This window comes from Urocitellus parryii, chromosome 1 (assembly GCF_045843805.1).
Source record: "Urocitellus parryii isolate mUroPar1 chromosome 1, mUroPar1.hap1, whole genome shotgun sequence".
In the NCBI taxonomy this organism is placed as follows: Eukaryota; Metazoa; Chordata; class Mammalia; order Rodentia; family Sciuridae; genus Urocitellus; species Urocitellus parryii.
Genome location: NC_135531.1, coordinates 47,992,367 through 48,019,832, shown reverse-complemented (window position 1 = coordinate 48,019,832; position 27,466 = coordinate 47,992,367). Strand labels below are relative to the sequence as shown.

The window sequence follows — 27,466 nt, the reverse complement described above, 5'->3', positions numbered from 1 at the left end:
TTAGACAAAGGTGCCAAAAACATACATTGGAGAAATGATAGCTTCTTCCACAAATGGTGCTGGGAAAATGGAAATACACATGTAACATAATGAAATTAAACTTCTATTCTCTCATCAAGCACCATGCACAAAACTCAACTCAAAGTGGATCAAGGACATAGGAATTAAACCAGAGACCCTGCACCTAATGGAAGAAAAAATAGGCCCAAATTTCCATCATGTCAGATTAAGCCCCAACAGCACAAGAATTAAAACCAAGAATCAATAAATGAGATGGATTCAAACTAAAGAGCTTCTTCTCAGCCAAAGAAACAATCAGTGAGGTAAACAGAGGGCCTACAGAATGGGAGCAAATCTTTACCACAAGCACATCAGATAGAGCACTAATCTCTAGGATATATAAAGCACTCAAAAGCCGTAACACCAAAAAATACAAATAACCCATCAATAAATGGGCCAAGGAACTGTAGACACTTCTCAGAAGAGGATATACAATCAATCAATTATCTGAATTGTGCTAATATGCAGCAATTCAGATAAATTACAGATTTAAATATGATTTGTGAATTATTCTGGAAACTGAACTACAATTTCTAACACAATTTCTATGGGAAAAGATGTCAAATTTAAACAAGTTGCTTACATGAAATGTTTAGAATTCAACTATTTCGTAGGTTAGAAACTTTCAGGAACTTGTTTTTATTAAAATATATATTCACCATGTGGGGTGGTGCATGATGCCAACTACTTGGGAGGGTAAGATATGATGCACTGCAAATTTGAGACAATTTAGGGAGACCCTGTCTCAAAACAAACAAACAGCAATAATAAAATGGCTGGGCTGAGGTGGTGGCTCAGTGGTAGAGCACCTTGCCTAGCATGTGCAAGGCACTGGGTTTGATTCTCAGCACCACATATAAATAAATAAATAAATAAATAAATAAATAAATAAATAAATAAATAAAATAAAGGTCTGTAGACAAATAAAAAATTTTAAAAAGGGCTGGGAATGGAACTCAGTGGTAGAGCACCCTGGGTTCTATCCTCAGTACAGGCAGAGGGCAGGCATATAAAAACATTAAGTACTTCCCCCTATGGTATTCAAGGCAAAAAGAATAGAATGCTGAAACATACCAATACTGTATGTTTTTCCTTGCTACAGACTTGATGCACATTGTTGTGTTCTGTATTTTACACTACACATAGTAGAATTTGTAAATAGTATTTGTAAATAATGATTATTTGTAAATAATAAGGATGACATATCATTGCTATTTTGCACTGATTCCTTAAAGTTATACCATTGACACAGCAGAGATTAGCTTCCATTATTTTAACTTTTTTTTTGTACTTCAGATTGAACCCAAAGGCACTTAAACACTGAGTCACATCCTCAGCTCTTTTTAATATTCTATTTAGAGATAAGGTCTCACTGAGTTGCTTAGGGTCTTGCTAAGTTGCTGAGGCAGGCTTTGAACTAGCCATCCTCCTTTCCTCAGCCTCTGGAGCCACTGGGATTATAGCCGTGTGCCACTTTAACTTTTATCTCTATGACGAAAAGTACCACAATTATTTCCATAATTCTAACCACTCAATGTATTCAAATAATCAACTTTTGTTTTTATTAAAGCAATGTTCCACTTAGATGTCTTTAAGTCTGTTACATGGAATTCTATATCTTGTAATATTGCCCTTAGCACCTAGTCCCTGAAGTTGTCTTATATTTATGAATACATCCTTTAACTTCCTACCTGTGAGAATTCTGCATTGAAGCAAGGGAAACATTTAATGTACCTGAAGTCATCTGGTTAATATGAAGTTACTCTTGAAAGGAAGGTACTAGAGATTGAACCTACAAGCTCTCTACCACTGAGCTACAACCCCAGTCCTTCTAAATTTTTTCTATTTTGGGGCTGGAGATGTGGCTCAAGTGGTAGCGCATTCGCTTGGCATGCATGTGGCCCGGGTTCCATCCTCAGCACCACATACAAAGATGTTGTGTCTGCCGAAAACTGAAAAATAAATATTAAAAATTTAAAAAAAATTTATTTTGAGACATAATCTTGCTAAATTACTGAGGATGGCCTGGAACTAGTGATCACCCTGCCTTCACCTCCCAAGTTGCAGGGATTACATGAATGTATATCACCACACCAGGCTATGAAGTCACTTTTGCTGCTAGTACTAATCATGTGGCAAGGAGTTTTGTTTCTTGGTCTTTACTCTGTTCTTCAGTTCCAGAAACTGCTTCTATGAAATCTTGGCTTGAGTCTGATTTCTTATAGCTTGGGAAAGATACCACTGCCCCATATATACTAATCATATAAGTTCTTTCACCTGACTAGGCAGATGCTACTCCTTGACACTGATCAGAAATCTTAGTTTACTAAGAGGCTTAATGCTGATGTCAATTATCCAGTTGTAGACCCTTTCCTTTCTGTTAGCTATCTTGCCTTGTCACTTGCCTACCCAAAACTATGGTCTACAGGCTTCCCAGGACAGGGAAATCTACGGTCCCTGTGTGATCAATGATTTCAAGAACCATTTTTCTCAGGCCCCAACTGTTTTTCCTTTCAAAACTTTCAAATCTTTTGACCACACTATTATTTTCTTATTCCCAATTCAAAACCACTTTTTTTAAACTGTGTGAATATATAGCAACATCATTGAACTCTTAAAAATGGTTAAGATGGTAAATTTTTTTCAAATAAAACTTTTTAAAAGTCATTTTTTTCTACTATTCCCCTCTCCAACAATGCAAACTTTTTTTTTTTTAAAGAGAGAGAGGGATAGAAGAGAGAGAGAGAGAGAGAGAGAGAAAGAAAGAAATTTGTTTTTAATATTTATTTTTCAGTTTTCGGAGGACACACATCTTTATTTTTATGTGATGCTGAGGATCAAACCTAGAGCCCCACACATGCCAGGCAAGCGGGTTACCACTTGAGCCACATCCCCAGCCCAAGAATGCAAACTTTCAAAAAAAAAAAAAAAAAAAACCAAACAACTTTTTTCTTTGAACATTCTTTTGATTTGTTCTTTTCTTTTATATTTATACCTGCTCCCTCATTAAGGCCACTATCGTTTCATGTCTATATTGATTTAAAAAACCTAGCCATACTGTATTCTGGTATCTCTTCTTTGTTGTTCATAAATTATTTCTTTAAGATCTCACTCAGTATTCCATGCCATGTATTGTGCCCAGGGTTTGGGTAGGACTATCATTGCACCTAGAGGTAGGAATGTAAACCAAGTTTGGCCACAGTATTCCATCCCTTTAACCACAAAAAGTGACCCCGCCTGAACCAAGCAGAGTTTTCCTAGAACTTTTGGGGGAACTTCTAGGAAAACACACTCTTAAGGTCTTTGATCATGATACAAAAACCACATAGACCTAGAACCACTATCTATGAATGCAATCAATTCAGTCATGTCATGGAGAAAGAACATGTCTTGATGACACTCAGCCCTTAAATCTAGTTCAACTTTTATTCGGCTACATTTCCTAAAATATTGTATTAGTTAGGGTTGGCTAAGTTGAGATAAAAAAATTGACTCTCAAGACTAAGCAGCTTGCAGTGAGGAAACATATTTCATTCTTATTTAACAGTTTGGCGTGGATGTTAGGTAGGCTGTGCAGCTCTTTCCACATAGTCATTCAAGGATCCAGGCAGATGGCTACTCACTCATGTTCAATACATGATTTCCAAGGTTTCCCTGAATGCTCCTGTTTTATTCAATCAAGGGGGTTAAAAAAATCGCTGAGAAACACATTATGAATATTTTTAGGAGCCCAAGTGAGGAATTGACTCACATGACTTCCACTCACAATACACTGTAGAAAACTTAGTCATATAGCCACATCTTATTTCAAAAGAAGTTGGTAAATGTAGTGTTCATTGTGTGTGTCTACAAAGAAGGAGGAAGTTGATTTTGGTAGAAATATAGTGGTCTGTACCACTAGATAAAGCCAAATCAGCAAAGAAGCTGAATACCAGACTATATCATGTCGGCTCCCAGAAAAACTGTTTTTATTGAATTAAAAACCTTAGAGGATATCATTACTCATAATTCTGTACTATTATACAACATAGTCTAGAAAAAAATTATCAATTTTTTCAAAGGATGTTATCAAGGATACTTGTTCACTACATTATACAGTGTTTATTTATAAAAACCACAGAATAAAATCACATCAGATAGGAGTACTAAAGATATTAAAAAATAAGTATCATTTTTTCTTTTATACTATAAGTAGTTATTTAGATAACTGATCTCATAGCCACTGTGAAGTTCTAGTCTAAAGGTTTTCCTTTTTGAATTGAGTTCTGAGTTGCATCTGCACTTAGAAAATGTACAGGTAGGGACTGGGGTTGTGGCTCAGTGATAGAGAGCTTTCCTCTCATGTGTGAGGCACTGGGTTCGATCCTCAGTACCACATAAAAATAAATAAACAGAATAATGCTGTGTCCATCAACAACTAAAAAATTTTTTTGAAAAAAGAAAATGTACAAGTAATTAGAGTTTTTAATCAGTCTTATGTCTGACTATATTTTCTCCTACTCGAATTTTACTTTCCCCTTTCACTGTAATTTTATTGCTCTTTGAGTTCTCAATGTCATGTATGTTTTGAAAAAGGAAGAGAATGATATTATAACATAAGTTTTTTTTCCCCTGTTAGTGGCTATTGAACACAGTGCCTCATGCATACTAAATGTTATAACACAGTTTTATTGTGCCACAACTTTCTTTCTCTACACAAACTTAAATTTCTGTAATACATATATTTTTCTATGCTTTACAAATCTAAATTCTTCACCTTACTGCTTGTATATATACTGAATGCCTAAGTCTAATACTGTACTATTATATATAGACTCAATTATTTATTCTCTGGTTCATTGATCCAAATATTTTTTTTACACTATGACTCACATCTTACAACCTAATGGCTTCACATTCCTGGAGGAATGTCAAGACATATGCTATGGCACAATTTTAAACACAACAGCATCAAATTTGTCTCTTCAGCTATTACTGTTTCAGGACATACTAGTGGTCTCAATAGTCAAATACTTAAGAAAACAGATTGACTGAAATGTTAGTATAACAGAGAAAATGCTGTATGCTATAATACCACCAGTAAAAAAAAAAATAAAGGACTGTGAAGTAAAGACAAGTAGGAAATTTTCTGTAAAGATACCTACCAAAGAAGGAGTTAGGCAGGCAAAGAAAGGCGATAATAGAGATTAGAAGGATAATTCCAGAAAAAGAGGACAAATGGGTTTTATACAGGAAGGATGGTGACAATCTTGTTGAGCACGTGAATACACATTAATCTGTATATGTCATTTTTTGGGTGTCACTAAAGGTGAGCTAATTCATATGATAGCGTTTTTTTAGATAAAAAGAACCAACTCCCTTATAAAGCACAGATTCTCAGTCTGACCATTTTAATAAAAAAAACTTTTAAAAAACTTTAGGGCTTTTTTTTTTATTCCTTATTAAACTAAATACTCTCATGTTCTCACTTTGTCTCTGGCTCTCACACTCATGAATAAAGCAAGGTTGTACTTTAACAAAAAAGACTACTGCAATTGAAGCCAGGGCCTGTGCATACTAGGCAAGGGTTCTACTATTGAGCTCTATCCATTGCTCACAGTTGGCTTGTTGACTTTAAATGATTCTACGACAATATAATAATGTAATAATTACTGTTAAAGAGTGTTACTACTTCTAACTATTATCAGTTGTTTTGTTTTATTGTTAATTTGGTACCAGGGATTTAATTCAGGGAGGCTTAATAACTGAGATACACCCACAGCCCTTTTTCTTTTTTATTTTGAGCCAAGGCCACAAGATGTTTATTAAATTGTTTAGGGGCTCATTAAGTTGTTGAGGCTGGCTTTGAACTTGCAATTCTCCTGCATCAGCCTCTGGAGCCACTGGGATTATAGGTGTGTACCACTTCACCCAGCTCAGTTCTTCTTCAATGTGTAAAAACTTAGGGAAATAAATCTGTAGAGAAAGGAATGTTATTTAAGATTGTTAAATCCCTACCAAAACTTATATACTATACCAAGTCAGTATTTATGCTTTGGGGATAGTTTTATTCTGTACAAATTTCAATGTACATAAATTTTGTAATTTATTTTCTTTACCAAGAGAGTTTGCTGGGGTTTGTTTTGACCAATTCCCGGTTAAGTTTTCCTGATTTCTCTGTCATAAGTCTTTGAAACTATAATTTGGGTACAATGGAATGGAAAGGATCAATAGGCACAGTATTCAGATTTAGACTTTGACACTCTCTCTAAATGAGGTCCACCCTCCATCATAATTTTCTTTCTTTCTTTTTTTCCCTGTGGTGCTGGGGATCAAAACTCAGCTAGATAAGGGGTCTACCACTAAGCTACAACCCTAGTTCCTCCGTTATAATTTTTTCTGTGCTAAGTTTGATTTATATTATTCCATTTCACAAGCATTAGAATGGCTACCATAAAAAAAAATGTCTGTGCACAAGTATACACATGTGTGCACATATACACACCCCAGGAAATAACAAGCTTTGGCAAGGATGTAGAAAAACTAAAACCCTTGTTCACTGTTGGTAGGTATGAAAATAGTACAGATGTTGAGAAAAACAATATGGAGATTCCTCAAAAAATGAAAAACAGAATTACCATATGATCCAGATATTCCTCTTCTGGTTATATAACCAAAAGAATCAAAAGGAGGTTTCAAAAGAGACATTTGTATATACATATACACAGTAGAATTATTCATAATAGCCAAGAGGAAGAAACATTCCAATTGTTCATCATTAGCTGAATCAATAAACAAAACATGGTACATACATATAACAGAATATTATTCAGCTTTAAACAGGAAGGAAATGTTCACACTTGGTATAACATGGATGAAATTTGAGAACATTATGCCAAGTAAAATAAGTCAGTCACAAAAAGACAAATACTGTATGAATTCACTTATAAGAAGTTCTTAGAGTAATAAAATTCATAAAGACAGAAAGCAGCATGGTAGGCAATAGGAGAAATAAAGAGTTGTTTATAGTTTCAGCTTGCAAGAGAAAAACAGTTTGGGACACTACTGTTTCAAAACAGTGTGATTATATTTAACACAGATATAGACTTGGGAATGATTAAAGTAGTAAATTTTATATTGTATATATTTTAATACAAATAAACTTATAAATACTAGGAAAGTTAGCCATTAAGACAAGCTCTTAAAAACCAAGAGATGGAAACATACTCCAGTCATTTATTTAAAGACATTATGCAACAGGTTAAAAAATATCTTCAAAAAATGTTTTAGAACTTTACAAAAGTGATAGCTGCATAACAACATGTACTGAATGGCACTGCAATATACACCTTAAAATGATTAATTTTATTTCATGTGAATTTTACCTCAATTAACAAAAATGTTCTCATATACACTTGACTTTTAAAGATGATGAGGACAAGTGATAAAAAGCATGAAGAGCTGTGGCTAGTTATGGCTAAAGACCCTGCAATGAAACCTCATGTAAGCCTGACATAGAAAGGAATAAAAAATAGTAAAGAAACAGATGTAAGAAAAGTATTTTATGGTAACAGGGTGACATGAGTTTATGTAGGCTGATATACCTTTACACCACCAACAACTAAAGGTTTTTAGTTAATCACAAGCTTGTGATTCTAGGCTCCTCTGACTTAGTAAACATCTCAATCAATCAGGGCTATAGGAGTCACTGAACACCAGGAATTTGTCATGACAAAGAGAGGCTCAGTCATATCCACCCAGCTTGGATCTTTCATCTCGTGCATATCTTTTGCATTGCTTGTTGGCTGTTTTAAAAGAAAACCAAAGTTGAAGTGGCTGTGGTCATTTCTCAGCAGTTTTGTTTTTTCTTATCCTTGAACCTGTACTTGTCCTATAGACTAGTTCAGTTTAAGGGTGATATAGCAAAAATCATTCTTTCTTTTTTTTAAATTTCACTTATTTATTTTTATGTGGTGCTGAGGATCGAACCCAGGATCTCGAACAGGCAAGGCTAGCACTCTACCACGGAACCACAACCCCAGACCCAAGGTTTAGTCTTTCTTTAAAAGTACTATTACTTTATTCACATTTCACATTCACCAGGATGTCTTCTGCTGTGGTGAATAAAGTTTTTTTTTTTTATTAAATGCTTGTCCACATTATTCACTTTTGTACGGCTATTCTCCAGTGTGAGTTCTGTTGTGGTGAATAAGGCCTGTTTTATTGCTAAAAGCTTTGCCACATTCCTTATATTTGTAAGGTTTCTCTCCAGTGTAAATTCTGTGGTACATAAGGTGTAATATTTGAGTAAAAACTTTGTCACATATTTTGCATTTGTGAGGCTTCTGTCCAGTGTGAGTTCTGTTGTGGCAAATGAGGTGTTATTTTTGACTGAACGCTTTGCCACATTCTTTACATTTATAGGGCTTCTCTCCAGTGAGTTCTGCTATTGTGAAGAAGGTCTATTTTTTGACCAAAAGCTTTGCCACATTGTGTACATTTGTAGGGCTTCTCTCCAAAGTGAGTTCTTCTGTGGTAAATTAGGAGTGATTTTTGACCAAAAGCTTTGCCACAATCTTTACATTTGTAGACTTCTCTCCAGTGTGAGTTCTTCTGGGGCAAATAAAGTGTGATTTGTGACCAAAATCTTTGGAACATTCTGTACATTTGTAAGGCTTCTCTCCAGTTTGAGTTTTTCTGTGGCAAATAAGGTTTGATTTTTCACCAAAAGCTTTGCCACATTCTTTACATTTGTAGGGCTTCTATCCAGTGTGAGTTCTTCTGTGGCGAATAAAGTGTGATTTATGACCAAAAGCTTTGCCACAATCTTTACATTTGTAGGGCTTCTCTCCACTGTGGGTTTTGCTGTGGCAAATAAGGTTTGATATTTGACCAAAAGCTTTGCCACAATCTTTACATTTGTAAGGCTTCTCTCCAGTGTGAGTTCTGATGTGGCAAGTAAGGTATGATTTTCGACAAAAAGCTTTGCCACATTGTGTACATTTGTAGGGCTTCTCTTCAGTGTGAGTTCTCCTGTGGCAAATAAAGTCTGATTTTTGACCAAAAGCTTTGCCACAATCTTTACATTTGTAGGGCTTCTCTCCAGTGTGAGTTCTTCTGTGGCAAATAAGGTTTGATATTTGACCAAAAGCTTTGCCACAATCTTTACATTTGTAAGGCTTCTCTCCAGTGTGAGTTCTGATGTGGAGAGTAAGGTATGATTTTCGACAAAAAGCTTTGTCACAATCTTTACATTTGTAGGGCTTCTCTCCAGTGTGAGTTCTGCTGTGGCAAGTAAGGTCTGATTTTCGACCAAAAGCTTTGCCACAATCTTTACATTTGTAGGGCTTCTCTCCAGTGTGAGTTCTGCTGTGGCGAATAAGGTGTGATTTTGAACCAAAAGCTTTTTCACATTCTTTACATTTGTAGGGCTTCTCTCCAGTGTGAGTTCTGCTGTGGCGAATAAGGTGTAATTTTTTACCAAAAGCTTTCCCACAATCTTTACATTTGTAGGGCTTCTCTCCAGTATGAATTTTGATGTGGGAAATAAGGTGTGATTTGTAACCAAAAGACTTCCCACATTCTTTACATTTGTAAGGCTTCCCTCCAGTGTGAATTTTGATATGGGAAATAAGGTGTGATTTTTGACTGAAAGCTTTGCCACATTCTGTACATTTGTAGGGCTTCTCTCCAGTGTGAGTTCTGATGTGGCAAATAAGGTATGATTTTCGACCAAAGGCTTTGCCACAATCTTTACATTCGTAGGGCTTCTCTCTAGTGTGAGTTTTGCTGTGGCAAATTAGCAGTGATTTTAGAAGGAAAGCTTTGCCATCATCTTTACATTTGTAGGGCTTCTCTCCAGTGTGAGTTCTGCTGTGGCGAATAAGGTGTGATTTTTGACCAAAAGCTTTGCCACAATCTTTACATTTGTAGGGCTTCTCTCCAGTGTGAGTTCTCCTGTGGCGAATAAGGTTTGATCTTTGACCAAAAGCGTTTCCACATTCTTTACATTTGTAGGGCTTCTCTCCATTGTGTGTTCCTCTGTGGTAAATAAAACCTTTTTTTTTACTAAAAGCTTTGCAACATTCTTTATATTCGTAGGGCTTCTCTCCAGTATAAATTCTCTGGTGATTAACAAGGACTGATTTTTTATATGATTTATGTTGTTCACTCTCACTTGTAGTTTTCCATATTTTCTTTTGTGGTAAATAGTCAAGATCACAACTTTCATATTTTGCACTTATCACTTCAGGTAATATGTGTTTTAGGCCCTTTTTTAGTGAATATTCTTGGATATGATTAGGAGTCATGGCCAGGAAAGCCAAGTTTCTATAGTTCTCTAGCATCACATCTCTATATAAATTTTTCTGAGCAGGCTGAAGGCATTCCCACTCCTCTTCAGTAAAATCAATGGCTATATCCATAAATGTTAACAGTTCCATTTCCTGGCTCTCAGGGTTCTCAGCGTTCTCCCTGTGGTTTGTTTTCAGATTCTGCATAGCACAGACACTTGGGCTCCGGATCCAGGACAGAAGCCTACAAAAAGCACAAAAATCATTTTCTAAAGCTCCGAAAGCATTCATGATGGTCTAAGTACAGGGTGTATGGGGATAGGCTACTATTGCTTGTGAGGTTGAAGTGATAGTAGAATCAGATACTGGAAAGCCCAAGTATACCCAGACTAGGACCATGGGCTTCTTCCCTGAGGTAATAGAAAGTCTCTGACAGATTTAGTAAAGCAAGAAGATAACAGGTAAAAAAAAAAAAAATGGTTTAAAAACAGCTGGGGTCAGATATGGTGGTGCATGCCTATAATTCCAGCAATTCAGGAGGATGAGGCAGGAGGACTGCAAGTTCAAAGCCAGCCTCAGCATCTAAGCAAGGCCCTAAGCAAATCTGTGTGACCCTGTCTCTAAACAAAAACTTTAAACAAGGGCTGGGAATGTGGCCCAGTGCTTAAGAAACCCTGGGTTCAATCCCTGGTACCAAAAAAAACAAAACAGTGAGCTGGGTGGCAATGTTGAGGATAAATTAGAAGAGACAGGATTTGAATGTGAGATTATCACAATATTCCCGAGAGAAATTTATAAAATGTAATGTTTTAAACTTAGGAATCAAATGGATATAAGCTTTGAGACACGGTACTAGGTGCTTTCCTTACGTTATTTTTTTTAAATCATCACTTCAAAGTTTATTGTTCTCATTTGATAGATGAGAAAATGAGGACTGATCCAAATAAACTTGGTTCTAGGTCAGACAATTGGCTGGTAGGAAAACTAGAATTTTAATGTTGGGCTCTACAACTCAAAGCTTGTGCATGTACATTTTGTACTATCTGTGGTGTCAACCAATATACAACCAATAGAATTTATATAAAAAATATATAAGTTTGGCTATACTAAATACTTCTTTTCAACAGCACTTTTAGCCTTGATGGAGGATAAAAATCTGTATTATTCCTCAAATAGTTTTAGCATTGATTGAGATGCTCAATTATATGGACTAAAAAAGCATTAACCTGGAAGTGTTTTTTAAAAAATAGCTTTTAAAAAATTATTTTAGTTGTAGTTGGACACAATACATTTATTTTATTTATTTATTATTTATTTTTTTTTAATGTGGTGCTGAGGGATGAACCCAGTGCCTCACACGTGCTAGGTGAGCACTCTACCACTGAGTCACAACTCCATCCCTAAAAAATAGCTTTCTTAATAGAGGTGATTCTTTGTGACAAATAAGATTGGGCTTATAAATAGTTACTATATTCTCCTATAAACTATAACATTTTTAATACAAGGTTACATGAATATACTGACTCACATAATATGTAATTAGAGGCTATGAACCAAAGGGATATATTTGATCTTTAAAATTGCCAAATTAAAATTCTTTCTATATGCTACAAAGAATATAAAACTTTGATATAAATTTTAAATATGCAAATTAATTTTGGATACTAAAATATATTGATTTTCTAAAATATGCTCTGGCTATAACAGAGATATGATGGGGACAGGTAGTTTTACCTTGTATGTTTGTGTCAAAAATAACTGAGACAACCCAAATCCTGAAAAGGTGGACCTCATGGAAAATGGTCTTCTGCCACCACTCCCCTCTCCAATCACTCTGAACCTTGGTGTTTGTATGGTCTTAAAGGTGTGTTTATACTATCTGACTGCTTCTAGATGAATAACATCTAAATGACAGAGAATAATGACCATTTCTGTCCTAAAGTGTCTTTGAGAAAAATACCCACAAAGGTTATAAGCTGAACTGTTACTTGGGTGTCTGTACTAAAAACAACTTTGCTGAGATTGGAAAATCTCATCAGGTATGATGGCTTGAAGAAAGGTAACTGAGGGAGAACTTTTGACAACACTAACGTCTTATTTAAAATCTTTAAACATTTCCATAACCCCTATTCATAGGTAAATTCATTTATCCAACAAGAATTTTCATTTTACACCTCTAATGTTTCATGCTTTACTTCATATAAAAACAAAAATCATACATGTCTTTGAAACAAGGTTTTCTATTTTAAACTCAATCTCCATTTTAAAAAGTTTAGTCAGAGAAACAGCTAACAGAAAGATACAAAAGTAATCTGACAACTGGGTTATTTGGCAAAAAAAAAAAAAAAATGAGTATTTATCTGTTTTGTCCTTGATTTCAAATGGATAAACAAATATGGTTCCTCAGTAAAAACCACCCAAGTATAATCTCGAAACTCTTTGAATTATTAAAAAAAAAAAAATAGCCAAGGGAATGAGTTCTAAAACTCAGTTCCAACACATATTAGAATTTGAAAAAATACTGGTAACTAGTTCTTCTTCAGAGACAAAGTTAAATTTGTGATATGGAAGAGAAATGGTTTCATTCATCAATTATTAGAGAATTTTGCAAGGGAAATTGTAAAAAGAAACAAATACAACTGATCTTTTTTCACTTCATATTTAATAATCTGCTCTGGAAATAAACTTACTTTATTCTTTTATTATATGAACCATGAAAATAAGGACTATAAAATCCTGAATAAATGGCTAGAAAAGCTTTTCTCTCCTGATAGGACAGTAAAATATCTTTACATAAACATCACTTAAGCTAACTATAGGCACACATGGCATCACCAAAACACCCCATTTTATTCTTTTTTACTTTTCCTAACCTTAATATCTCAGTGAAACCTACTAGTATATTATTCTGGGAATCGTTGAGTTGATTCTTTTTTATTTGTGGGCTCTGGCAGGTTATAATCATACCTGACAAAGACAAGATTCTCATCACAATTTAAACATTATGAAATGTCGGGGCTGGGGGGAACAAAAGAAGAAAATGGTTGTTACAGCACTGAGGTCCAGTGTACACCTAGAACAAACAACAGTTCAGAAATTGCTGAGATCAACCTTCACCTGAAATGCCTTAAAGGTCTCTACAAATAGCCAAGATTTCCTCGGCATGCCTTGACACCAGCTACACTGACAAGCAAATGCTGAATGAACTTAAGATAATTTAAGATAATTTCACAGGCAACTGGTTAAGAGCACAGGCTCTGGACCCAGACCACCTGGCTTTGAAATATACCAGCTGATATTTTTTAGTATCACATAAGGTAAAATATGATCATGGGATACTACTATATGTAAAGTGCTAATAATAGCGCTTAGGAAACACTACATGTATTAGCTCTAAAATTTTAGTTTGTAATAATGTCTTGCTATCGTGGGTGAGTGGCAAGACCAGGTTTTGATTATACAGTGTAATATTATGTTTAATATCTAGTAGGTCTGCTGCAGAAGGGGAATAGAAGGGTCCTGATGCTCTTAAAAGTTCAGATTTGTCTTAGCCCCCTGTGTAACAGCATAATGATGCCTGGCAAGCTCTAGTGACTTCTCAATCAAAAGATCCAGAAAACCAGTAGAAAGAAAGGTCAAAGGAGAAATAAATGTAGTGGGGGAAAGAAGTTGGAAACAGATATGATCTGGGCTGAGCATCTGGGCAGGACTATTACCTCACAATCATGGGGGTCTCTTCCTTATTTGGGGTGTAATTAAAGCACAATTACACCCCAGAGCAGTGAACACTATCATGTAGTCTACCTTAGATCTATAAAGCAATGAGTAAGTATGAATGGGTTATTTGCCAGGCATGCTAGAGGGATGGTTATTACCTCCCGTTGATCCTACTCCTTTCTTCTTACCTATTTCTCCAATTTGGAGTGGGAATGACTACGCTAAGTTAGCCCCACAGTTGTTGATTCATCTAGCATAAGACAGAACATTGCAATATCTCCTATATAACTGCACCCCTTTACCTCTTAAACTATCCTCTCTCCACATCCCTTTTCCATATCCTTCCCAGGGTCTAGTAACAACTCTTCTACTTTCCACTTCTAGGAAATCAATTTTTAGCTTTCACATATGAGAACATGGGGTAGTTGTCTTTCTGTGCCTGACTTATTCTACTTAACATAATGCCCTTTTGCTCCTTCCATGTTGTTGCAAATGACAGAATTTCATTCTTTTTTTCACAACTGAATGATATTCTACTGTGGGAGGGGGAGGGAGAGAGAGAAAGAAACATTTTTTGAAAGACTTAGAAATGGCAACAGGCATAGGTAAAAACGTTTAGCATCACTAATAATCAGGGAAATATAAACTTAAGACACTGATATCACCCTATACCTATTAGAATGGCTTTTTAAGAAAGAATTGGTTGTAATTGGACACAAAATGTCTATTTTTATGAGGTGCTGAGGATCGAACCCAGTGCCTCACACATGTGAGGCAGGCGCTCTACCAATGAGCTAAAACCCCAGCCCTAGAATGGCTTTTATTATATAAAAAAAAAAAACAAAAAAACAATAAATGTTGATAAGGAGATAGGGAAAAGAAAACCCTTGTATACTGTAGGTGGGAGAGCATATTAGTATAGCCACTATAGAAAACAGTATGAAGGTTCTTTGAAAAACTAGAAATAGAACTCTCCTATGATCCAAAAATCCCACTATTTATAGCCAAAGAAATGAAATCAGTATGTGCCGTGACACGCAACTGTCATTCAGGGTCACTCCAGGTGAATTTGGGTTGGCACAAAATAACCACACTGAGACACAGGAAATAGCTTTTTCTTGGGATTCCTCTGCTCCAGCTCCCACAAGGGAGGCAGAAAAAAGAGGAGGATGACATTCTGAAGCCCCTTTCATTTTTTATACCTGTATTTTATTTATTATCACGTGGTGCTGAGGATTGAACCCAGGGCCTTCACATGTGCTAGACAAGCACTGTACCGCTGAGCCACAACCCCAGTCCCTCTGAAGCCCCTTTTTATTGAGGGGAAGACACTCAAGAAAGTTCCATCCCAATGAGGAGGGTCAGGTTTCAGGGGGGTTGAGTCTAGCTTCCTGATGTCTTGTGGTCAGGAGACTGACTGACATCTTGGAAGGACACACCCATCTCAGGTGCTGTGTGGGGATCACAGGCAGAGTGGTCAAAAAGCATAGGTCGCCAGCCCAAACAGAGAGGCAACAACAGTCCAGTCCACTCATGTACTTATGCTCATAGTTCATACACACACAGCTCATGGGTGGCTTGCCACAAGTTTGTTGAAAAAGAAATCTGCCCTCTTGTATTCTCTTCAGCACTATATAGAATAGCCATGATATGAAAGCAAACTGTTTGTAATAAATGAATAAAGAATGAGAAAATATATATAGTGGAAGTTTGGAAAATGTGTCGCGTTTGCATGCACTCGAGAACACACACACACATACAGAAATACTATTCAGCCATAAAAGGATGAAATCCTGTCATTTATAACAACTTGAATTAACCTGGAAGACAATATGTTAAGTAAAATAAGCCAAGCAACTACTGCATGATCTTATGTGTAAACTGTAAATAAAATAAAATAAAAATGTAGAAACAGGACTTAACAGAAACAGGGGCTGAAAGTGGAGGATATGTGCAGATTATTATGGTTTGGATATGAAGTCTTTCCCCACCCCCACCCCCCACCCCAAAAGCTCATGTGTTGAAACCTTGACTTATCGCATTAATGTTCTGAGAGCAGGCTTTTGGGAAGTAATTGGATTGGGAGGAGTCTGATTTTATCAATAGATTTATAATTTGATGGATTTTTGGGAAATGGTGCAAATTGTTAGCAGGTGGGATCTAAGTGGAGGAAATAGATCACGACTTCCTGGCTACTATGAAGTGAATATTTTTCCTTTCTCCATATCCCTCTACCATGACTATTTGCTGCACCTCAGACCCAAAACAATGGAGCCAGGTGACCACAGACTAAAGCCTCTGAAACTCTGAGCCAAAATAAATCTTTCCTTCTCTAGACTGTGTCAAAAAAAAAAAAAAAAAAAGCTAATAATACACATACTTTGATTAAAAGATACAAAGTTTCAGTTAGAAGGAATAAGTTCAAGTATCTATTGTACATCCTGGTAACTACTGTTATAACAACATACTATATATTTAAAAATTGCTAAGAGTAGATTTTAAGAGTTCTTGCCATACCATCACCACTGACAAAAAAGTATAAGGTCATGCATATGCTAAATAGCTTGATATAACCATCCCACAATGTAATATATCAAATTATAATATTGTACACCATAAATATAAAAAATTTTTGTTATAATTAAAATAAATTAAAAAAATAATATTGTTAAAGATAAATAAATGCAGACAAACCTGAAAAACAGCCTTTGGTATTTAGTAAAAGCAAATCACACACATATGTGTGTGTATTTTAATTTTTTAGGTTTTATTTTGTGTGTGTGTGTGCTGCTGGGAATTGAATCCAGGGCTTTATGCATGCTAGGCAAGAAATTTACCAGTGAGCTACATCTCCAGTCCAAGACTTTATATTCTTTTTTTAAAAAAAAGAATTTTTTTTTTTTAGTTGTTGATGGATCTTTATTTTATTCATTTATTTATATGTTGTGCTAAGGATCAAATCCATTATCTCACACATGCTGGAAAGTGCTCTACCACTGAGCCACAACCCCAGCCCCAAGCCTTTATCTTCTCGAGCTAACTTTTATTTAAAGTTTAATGTTTCAGATATAAGTGACATTAGTGGATTTTTAAAAAATGTCTTGAATTGGGAAGGGCCTTTCTATCCATAACAGGAAACTCAAATATTTTAAGGTTATATGATTTTTTTCTGAGAAAAGTAAAAATAAGCTTCTCAGAAGCAAAAACAAAACAAAACAAAAAAACCAAAGTAAAAATACAAAGAAATTGTTAAAATGTTTAACCATAAGAACATGAAAGGATTAAGTTATCCTAATAATACATTAAAAAAAAACTGAACAAAAATAAACTATGAACCAACGGCGATTATGGTTTTCATATAATAAGTAAATAGGTAGAAAATGATACACAACCTTGTTAATTAAAGAAATATAGATTGAAAAGGTATTCTTAACTGTTAGATAAAAATTTAGTAGCATAAACAGAAAAACTAAGGAATAATATTGTGCCCTTTCCACTTCCTATTCCCATAAAGGCTTCTGGCTAATGAGGCAAGAGCCGAAATAATATGTCTTGTTGCTATTCCAAAACTTCTAATTGCTGGTTAAAAAAAAATCCAGAACTTTCTGTAGTATTTGATTATATGGATACTGCCATCACAAGGTGGTGGAATCCATCAGCCTGGTTCTCTTAGCTGAGCTGTGACCTGACTCCCTGGCTGCCAAATTGCACATCCCAATAATGTCCACTGAGAAGCAGTGGTGGAACAATGTAGCTTCAGAGCAGTGGTCTGCATATCCAGAAACTCCAGTGGCAAGCACAGGATCACAGCTGCACAGAGACAACCACACTGGTGCAGGCCTGAAAGGAGGCAAGCCAGGGCAGGCCCACCTATTATCCTGCAGCCACCCAGCCCTCTCCAAACAGTGCTGCAACTGGAAGACCTCATACATCTTCCCTCAGCATCTATGATCTGCTGATCCCAAACTTTGGCTTCTCCACCAGTAGTCAGATAACAGATGTGGGGCAGACATGAATGGAATTGCAGGGAGAGCCAATAGCATTAGTACTTTTCTAAATCCTGATCAGCATAAATTTGGGCCAATAGTATTGACCTAGTGCTGTATAAAACCCATAGAGTAGTACATTCAAGGGGCAACCCCTCTTTGGTCCCCTCTCACCTGTAGGAGTTCTTTTTCTATTCACACTTGAATGAAACCTACTCTTACACTTCCTCATCTTTGTCTATGGATTTTATTCTTTGAATTCATGAGAGAAGAACCCAGAAAGAAGAAATTGGTGGTGAGCTGCTGGGGTCTGCTGCCTACACTGGAGGGCACAGCTCATCAGTAAGAGCTGCAACACACTTCTCTGTTTCAGGCCTCTGGAGACCCCTATCTGTCAGCAGGAGAGGAGAACCTTCATTTCCATCCTTCCTCTAATCCTAATCTGTAGTATGCAAGTGAGAAAGAAAGTGCTTATATACATCTAAGATAAGTAATCCACAAATTGCAAACTGGTTATTTCAGGGGATTGGACAAGGATTATTGTGGACTTTTGTTTTCTATTACAATAAATATTTGTTTTTTGTATGACTTTTGTAATTATAAAACAAATGTTAAAATAAAAATAAAATATTTGTATCCAAAGTACAAATAGGAGCAACAATTCCTCCAGATTTTCATTCTTAGATTTGTATAAATATTGATCATATATGTTAATACATATTCTCTAAAAGACTAACCCACAGGTAAGGTATCCTATTTTTCATAATTAGGTTCTGGAAGGGCCACAGTGGATTTAATCATCAAAATTCAGGTCCAGAAGATAATTATCTTCATAGAACACACACTGGAACAGCGTACACAGAATAGTATTAAAGATCAAAAAGGCCCTATCTCCACTAGACAAGTAGACTGACAAGGCAAAAGAGTACATACACTTTTTAAAAGTATCCAAATTGCTGGTAATCAAAATTACTATCCTATGAAATAAAAAGCTCTATAGCAGTCCTCCTAGGGTTGTTGAAGATAAGATCAATCTAACCTTACTTCTGTTGAGAGCCACAACCGAAGAGGCCCCAGCAAACTTCCAGCTGATTGGCTCACCGAGGCCCCAGCAAACTTCCAGCTGATTGGCTCACCGCGGCCCCAGCAAACTTCTAGCTGATTGGCTCCTCTGTGGTGACACTCATTGGGCTGTTTCCCCGCCCTTTCAGACCATGGAGCTCCTCATTGGGAGACTCCTTTGGCTCCGCCCACGCAACCAAGCCTATCAGCCTCAAGAGCAGGAAGAAGGCTGGTTGAGAGGCTTGCTGGAGGAGCCGGTGGTGGCAGTTGGGCTCTGAGGGAATTCCTGGAGAGCTCGCGTGGTGCCGCGTGCGTTCTAAAATCTAAAAATAAAGTTTGTTCCTGCTTGACAAGTGTCTCGTGAATTGTGCCCAGCCAGACTGCGGCATACTTCTATTTGACTTTTCTTGATGAATAACAGGTGAATTAAAACCCTTAAAGATTCCATGAAAATAGTTCAAGTACTGCTTAAGAGGGCCATGGGAGACTAGAGGGTAAGGTTCTGGGGAAAAATACTCCTTCCTCCATCAAACTCTTCATTTCAAACAAAAGAGCTCCACTTTTAGTTAGTTAGTTTGTTTGCACATGAGACTTTAGTCTAAAAAAAAAAAAAAAAAAAGATCTGGAACTAAAAGAAAAATCTATCACCTAAAATTGTTGTGGCTGGGTACACTAACACACGCCCATAGTCCCAGCAGCTTGGGAGGCTGAGACAAGAACGAGTTCAAGTTCAAAGCTAGTATCAGCAACTTATCAAGGCCCTAAAACAACTTAGAGAGACTGTAAATAAAATGTAAAACAGGTCTGGGGATGTGGCTTAGTAGTTACGTACCCCTTGGTTTAATCCCCAGTACCTAATAAATAAAATTTAAACTATAATTGTGGGATGATGCAGTCATAAACGATTAAATCTCATGAAAAAAAGTTACCACATTGAGTTCTTTACCTTTTGATTATCAAGTAGTTAAAATCTAGGAAAAGATTCTAATCATTTGCAGAGTATTCACCATTTAAAAAAGTCAAACATACACACTGTAAAAGATATAATTATGTCCAAGCTTCTGTTCTCAGTGGAATGATATACCTAATAAGCCAACCTCATTTAATTTAAAAGCCTATCCAACTACTTCTCCATGACAGGGAAATCTGTCAGTTTTATGGTTCAGTTCATCTGCTTTAGAGGTGGAAGGGCAAGTTTACTGAAGACACAGTTAAACTCAACAATGACCTATTGATAATTACCAGAAGGTCCTGTGTTTTGGACAGAAAGGGATTCTATAGGAGGTGTATTTCCTCAAGGTTCATAATAAAAGGATGGCCCCACTGTAGAAAGATGGTCTCTTAGAATAGATGGGGAAATCTGTGAAATAAAACTACATGATTTCTGTGCTGCCTTACCAAGCAGGAACCTACATAGAACACATCCTGTTTGCCAATAGCAGAGAAGAAGTTCAATAATCACAGGTGTCAGCAGTTGGACTAAGTTATCACAAAGGCTAGCTCAATTGCAAAAATAGTTATCAGAAATAGATGCACCAAGCTAGAGCACCAGTTTTCATGTTTGATCCCAGTTTTTTATAAAACCTACCAATAGAATAGGGAACAACTAGAGGGAAATAACCAGAAGATACAATTTAGAACTTAAATTTTATACAAAGGGTTGGAAGAACCACAAAGTTAATCTGGTTGTAAGACTCTGAAGGAAGAGCACAGTTGTACCATGATGTAAAGAATTCTTTTATAAAGTGAATATTTTTGTGATGTAACTATGTATATGTTTAGAAGGCTGTGACTTTGTCCTTGTAGATTCTTGGTGGCTTCAATAATACCTAGCATAATGGCTTATACATAACAGTTGCTTTACATATTTTATTGATTAATTCATATTAATTCTCAGGTAAAATCATTCAATAGCGCTTATATTTTAGAGCAGTTTTAGGTACACAGCAATACTGAGCAAAGATAAAGGGGATACACATATCCCCTACTTTTATACATCAGAGCCTCCCCCATTATCAGTATCCCCTACCAGGGTGGCACATTTGTTATAAATGAGAAAATCTACACTGACATATCATTATCATCCAGCCTATACGTTAGTTTACATTGGGGATTCATTCTTGGTGTACATTTTATGGGTTTGAACAAATTTTTGATGACATGATCTCATCATTACAGTATCAAAGTAGGTTTCACTGTATTAAGAATCCTCTCTGTTCTGCCTCTTTATCCCTCCCTTCTCCCTAATCCCTGGTAACCACTGATATTTTTATTATCTCCATAGCTTTGCCTTTCACAAAATGTCATATGGGTGGAATCACATAGCATGTAGCATTTTCACATTAGGTTTTTTCACTTAGTAATATGTATTTAAGTTTCTCCCATGTCTTTTCATGGTTCAAAAGCTTGGCTCATTTGTGAATAATGCCTCATTGTCTAGATGAATGTAACCATTTTTTTTTGACGTTTATTTGATTTTTTAAATAATATTTTAAAGTTATTGATAGATATTTATTTATTTATATGTGGTGCTAAGAATCAAACCCAGTGCCTCACACATGCCAGTCAAGTGAGCTACCACTGTGCCCCAGGAGAGCCCATATGTAACCATTTTAAAATATGTTTTCTGCTTCCTGGATTTTCTGAAAATCATTTATCAACATTTGTATAAATACTATATATCTGTACTGGGGATTGAACCTAGGCCTCATCCATGCTAGGCAAGCACTCTACCAATAAGCTACATCCCTACCCTCACCACCATACTTTAAAAACAGGACATTATTATCTATCTATCTTATATTTTTGACTAATATATTCACATAGTTCAAACATGAATACATCTTAACAGAATATAACATATAAGGAAAAATTATCTCCATGCAGTCCTATTTGCTGAGTTCCCATTTCTGCACATACACAACTGGCAATCGAGTTGAAACTTATCCTTCAATAGACTATTTTTTATGTACACAGTCAATATAAATGTATGTGTGTGATTCTATAACATACACAAACTCACTTGCCCCTTTTGTTTTTCCACTAATAGCTTACTCTAAAAAGCTGTTCTGTATTTTTCCTTTTTATATAATAATATACATTAGAAATTTTTTCATATTAATACATAAACATATCCTCATATTTTTTACAATTACAGGGAATATATATATATATATACCATAATTTATGCAAAAGATCTTTTAAAAGTGAGCATTTGGTTTAGGAGAAACTGAAAGTACCAACATGCAATTACATGTTTATAAGAGACAAACAAATTTTGAACTCAAGTTCAAAACTCCTGCATATTCCTAACAAATCCACTTGGTGATATCTGGTTATTTAATTTGACTTTATTGGATAATTTTACCCATATGATTCACTCAGTTTTGTCAGAGAAACTGTCAAGCTTTAAGAAGCATACCTGGTTTGCCCATGGCTTCCACAGGGATTTTCATTTTGATTCATGGCATGTGAAAGCATTATTGAAAAGCAGAAAGAAAATAATTATTAAGTGGTCCTTAAAATCTTCACTTTCCTCTAGAAACCATGGTGAATATGTCTGGAAAGAATATCATCTACAAACTAGAAATAATGACTCTTTTCTCCTTATGAGAAATAATTTGAATGTCTGTCCATGGACATATAAGGATTTAAAAATTACAATGGAGGTTTATTCACCCAGTTGGATAAACTAAATTCTCCTAATAATTCATAATTCATTATTTTCTATAACTAAGAGAATCGTATATTTAAGTCTACCAAGTTTCAAAGTTGGCATTCTTTTATTCCAGTGCTGGTCCATTTCCTGTAATAAATTAAATGATTAATATGTCTTTACCTATATCGTCTAAGAAATGTAAGAATTTAATATAAACACTGGAAATCTCTGTATATTAAAATTCATAAAATAATTGGGATAAGTGAAAACAACCTCCAACTAACTCCAACAGTTATTAGGGCCTCTGTTGGTTATATTTCATCTCATGGATTAAAAAATATTCAAAGTAGCATTTTAAAACTAGTTAAAATTAAAGAAAGATAAGAATAATACAAGTAAATGGGGAATGTTTACACTGGGACATAAGAATATTTAATGATCACTTTTCATAACTTAGAAATGTAGGTTGTATGTTATAGAATTCTTTTGTCAATATTTATTTTTTAGTTGCAGTTGGACACAATACCTTTATTTTATTTATTTTTATGTGGTGCTGAGGATCGAACCCAGGGCCTTGAATGTGCTAGGTGAGTGCAGTACCACTAAGCTACAATCCCAGCCATAGAACTAACTCTATATGATTAAAAAATTTTTAAATTCTATATACTCACTTTGATATTATTTTTGAATCTCAGTTCTTCATAAAATACCATGTTACTCTAAATTACATTTTTAGTCTTTTTTCTAAACTTTAAAAATTGTGTTTTCTTACTAAATGATCCATGCTATGAACCAAATTTTTGATAGTTAAGCAGTTATTTTCAACTGTACCCTATAACATTACTGTAAAAGTGTGACAAATTAAATATTCTTTGGAGAATTCAGGTTGGAAGTCCTTTAGGGACTTACCTTTATATGACTGAGATTTGAAAGTGTAATAATAGCATATCTTCGTTTAACTACAAAAATTCAAATCTGGTAGTTATTTACACTTCAGTCCCTCAAACATGCATATTTAATAAAAAATTAACATATTTGTGCATGAAGAATATACTAGGGAATCTTAAAAAATAAGAATGCCCACCCAGTTAATTATATGGTAATAAATATGTGGGGAATAATGAATTATGTGCTCACTTTACAAAGTGACTATGACATGTTTCTGCTTTCAAGGAAATTTGTTGTCTCAGTTCTGGAGGCTAAAAATCCAAAATCAAGGTGCAGGCAGGGCATGTTCTCCCTGAAGGCACTAAGGAAGAATCCTTCTTTGCCTCTTCTAGTAGCTCCTGATTTTCCTTGGGGCTCCCTTGGCTTGTAGCTGCATCATACCAATTTCTGCCTCCACTTTCATATGGCTTTCATCCCTGTATATATCCTTTCCTTTTCTCGGGACACTAGTCATAGACTTTGGGCTTACTCTAATCCAGATTGACCCTATCTTAATTATGTTTGTAAAGTTCCTATTGCCAAATAAGGTCACCTTTTGAGATAAATTTTGGGGGAACACTACTCAGTCCAGTACACTGGCTACCTATGAGGGGAAAAAGCAAAAATATATTTGTCAGAATGTGTAAATATTACATTCAAGTATTTGACAATTCAGCAACTTCTTAAAAGTTCTTCAGTTTTTCAGTTAGGAGTTTTATAAATCTTCACTCCAACAACAAATGAAGATGATTTTAATAGAATATTCAAAAGTTCCAAAGGCCCTTCAAAGTTTAGCCCATGGACTATTAAAAATAACAAAACAAACTAGGGATGACTGTTCCATTCATTCCTGCTTCCCCAGCAAACCACATGAGAATTAAGGGCAAAACTGTTTTCTCTTTGATGAAACATCAATCAGATGCTATGGATTTTACTAAGTATGATTGTTCATTCTTGCCAGAAAGAATAGGAACACAGCCATAATCATTAAGACAAAAGACCAGCTAGGTCATCACTTGGGGGATTCTTAAAGACTCAAGAGGTCCCCCAAGTCAGTCTGACCACCAATGGTCTAAAGTAAGTTGTAAAAAAAGGGTTATATTGTTATAGGATTTATTAAATAGTATTTCTGTAGTAGAAAATGATAAAATTGACACAGATTCCGTTTGAAATTTGAACTTAAAAAACCAATTTCTAGGGGTTTTTGGATTTTAAAAAAGATATATGTCATAGCATCCATGATATCCAGTTGTTTTTCAGATGAACTTATCTACTTGGTTTGTGAGCTTTATAAAATGTCTGATAGATATACCTTTTTCAAAAAACATGAGTCTTCAGAAAATGTATTCTATAATATACTTGGTACAAATAAGTTCTCTTCCCATTTCTTTTTCCATTAGTAGTTTAAATAATGCAAGTACAAATGCCACTTCCTTAAATATCTGATGGGTCCTCAGCACTCTGGCATGTGGTAGCTTTGTCCCCAAGCTTTTTTTTTCTTTGGCCTGTCAGCTGTGAGAAACAGTTTCCTACCAATTACTGTCACAATATGAATAAATTCAAAACTGAAAATATAAGCACTGAATATTTTCAGCAAATTTATCCCAAAACTACATTAAAAGAGGAATTTAGCATTTAAACAAGGAATTTAGCAAGTAATAAGAAACATTACATTATACTTTGTCTTCTATAAATAAAAACACAATAAAAGAAGATAAACAAAAAAGCATTCATGCAAAGAAGAGAAATGGGGAAATGACAGCAAGCATATGATTTAAAATGAAAGAGAATATTACAGCTGCAAAGAGAACATCAATTAAGAAGCATAACTACAGGGCTGGGGATGTGGCTCAAGCTGTAGCGCGCTCGCCTGGCATGCGTGCGGCCCGGGTTCGATCCTCAGCACCACAAAGATGTTGTGTCCGCCAAGAACTAAAAAATAAATATTAAAAATTCTCTCTCTCTCTCCTCTCTAAAAAAAAAAAAAAAAAAGCATAACTACATACAACATTATAGAGCTGCTGCTCCCTCCTGGTGATGAATTATGACTTAATAACAAATTATGATTTAATAAAGATTTACTTAGCATTCACCTGTTTATCTAACATAAGTTTCTTTTAGTATGTGGCTGTAAACAAACACTAAGCAAATGATTCCTAACATGACTTTGGTTTGAAAGGTGTTAAGAAACATCCTATAAAAACAAGCATGTTTTTAGGTGATTGCTTTTAATAATACTCCAAATAAACAAGACACAATTGGCTCTTATTCTAAACCAGTCTGTGCCAAAATTCTTTACTAGGGGGCATAAAAGGTGTGTGGTTACAGGTAAGACCAATAAATATATAGTTTATGTTGGCTGTGTACAAATTCCAACAGTTCAGTGAATCAATCTTGTTTGGTCAGAACACAGATCTTCTAGTTTGAATCTCAACCAGTTTTGACACCAGTGTGATAATGTACAAATATTTCTAGGACAGGGTCTTTTAAACTCATTTGCAGAATAGGCATAATGTTGCTTCCTGTGTACTCTCATTCAATCTTTTTATGCTGTTTTAAATATTTTATTCCTGATATTATGTGAACATTATAGACTGAAGTTTAACTAACTCAGAGCTGGATGATTTAGGCCTAAAAGTCACAGTTTGTACCATTGCTGATCCCCCCTCAATGCCTGCCCCCCCCCCATCATTTATACTTTACCCAGTCATGCTATCATTTCTTTCCTCTTCACTGTAGAACTCCTTTACCACACAACACCTAGTAACTTATTGCAGGTAATTAGGACAGTTTTTTAAAAGCACAAATTCTGATCTTGTTCTTTATGAGCCTCTAAAGCCTAATCTCAAACTATTTCTAAACTTATCTCTCACTAACCTTGGATGAATTACCAACTTCAACGAGACTCTAATTCATACCCTTAGCAAGTTATATGCTATATGATTCTATCTTCCATCCTTACTACCAAAAAAAAAAAAAAAAAAAAATCTGTCAACCCTTCATGACCAAATTCAAGTTCTGTTTTCTGCACAAAACCTTCCCTAAAAATTCAGGTGTACATTAATAATTCCTCTTTTGAACTACTAAACTTAAGCTTCATCTTAATGCTTCATGTGGCATTCAATCTCTGCCTGAACACAAATCTAATAGAGACTAATCTTTAAATTTAGTTTCTATTGGTGGTTTCTTCTCCCTTATTACAAGGCAAGATCCCTGAAGAAAGAGACATATCTTTTATATATGACCCATAGTTCTTAGACCTTTGCAATTAATGGGGCCTTGAAAATATTTGCTAAATACATGAAAAATAATTTAGGATGGCTTGCATTTGCTCATCCAGATCAAGTCTCCACCCTTCTGCTTTCTGTTCCAGAAAGCTACCTGGCATGGATTATATCAACAGGTTCTCTTGCTCTCTAGCTTTTGGTGGAATTCAGCTAATAGGGAACATCAACAGGAGACTGAAGGAGAAAAGAAGAATGACACTAAAGAGTTTACCTTGCTGGCTCCTGCCATATACAGTCAAATGTCCTGATTATTTTTCTTGGCCCAAGGTCACAATACTGATGCCAAATCCCAGAAACCACTTCTCCTCACGCTTTCAGCCTTAGAAATAATAAAGACATTCTGATGTTGGCCTGTGAGTACTGCATTTATGCTTTCCTATACCTTGTGGCTTCCCTCCTAGACCTTGTCCATACCTTTACAGAGACACTTGATTAAACTCCCCTAAGTTTAAAAAATCTGAATGTGCCATATGCTTCTTGCCCAAATTCTAACTGATA

The 27,466-nt window shown here is 35.5% G+C and overlaps 2 protein-coding genes across 2 annotated transcripts in view; both read right to left on the bottom strand.

Annotated features, from left to right (window-relative positions):
• The window catches only part of Ndufaf2 (NADH:ubiquinone oxidoreductase complex assembly factor 2), a 161,017-nt gene that overhangs the window by 75,742 nt on the left and 57,809 nt on the right, over positions 1 to 27,466 (bottom strand). The window lies entirely within an intron of this gene.
• The window catches only part of LOC113192401 (uncharacterized), a 77,846-nt gene continuing 57,717 nt past the window's right edge, over positions 7,338 to 27,466 (bottom strand). The window contains exon 2 of the mRNA XM_077795820.1: positions 7,338 to 10,575. Within this exon, the coding sequence (XP_077651946.1) occupies positions 8,802 to 10,538 (1,737 nt within the window). The 5' untranslated portion in view covers positions 10,539 to 10,575 and the 3' untranslated portion in view covers positions 7,338 to 8,801. The remainder of the gene's footprint in view (positions 10,576 to 27,466) is intronic.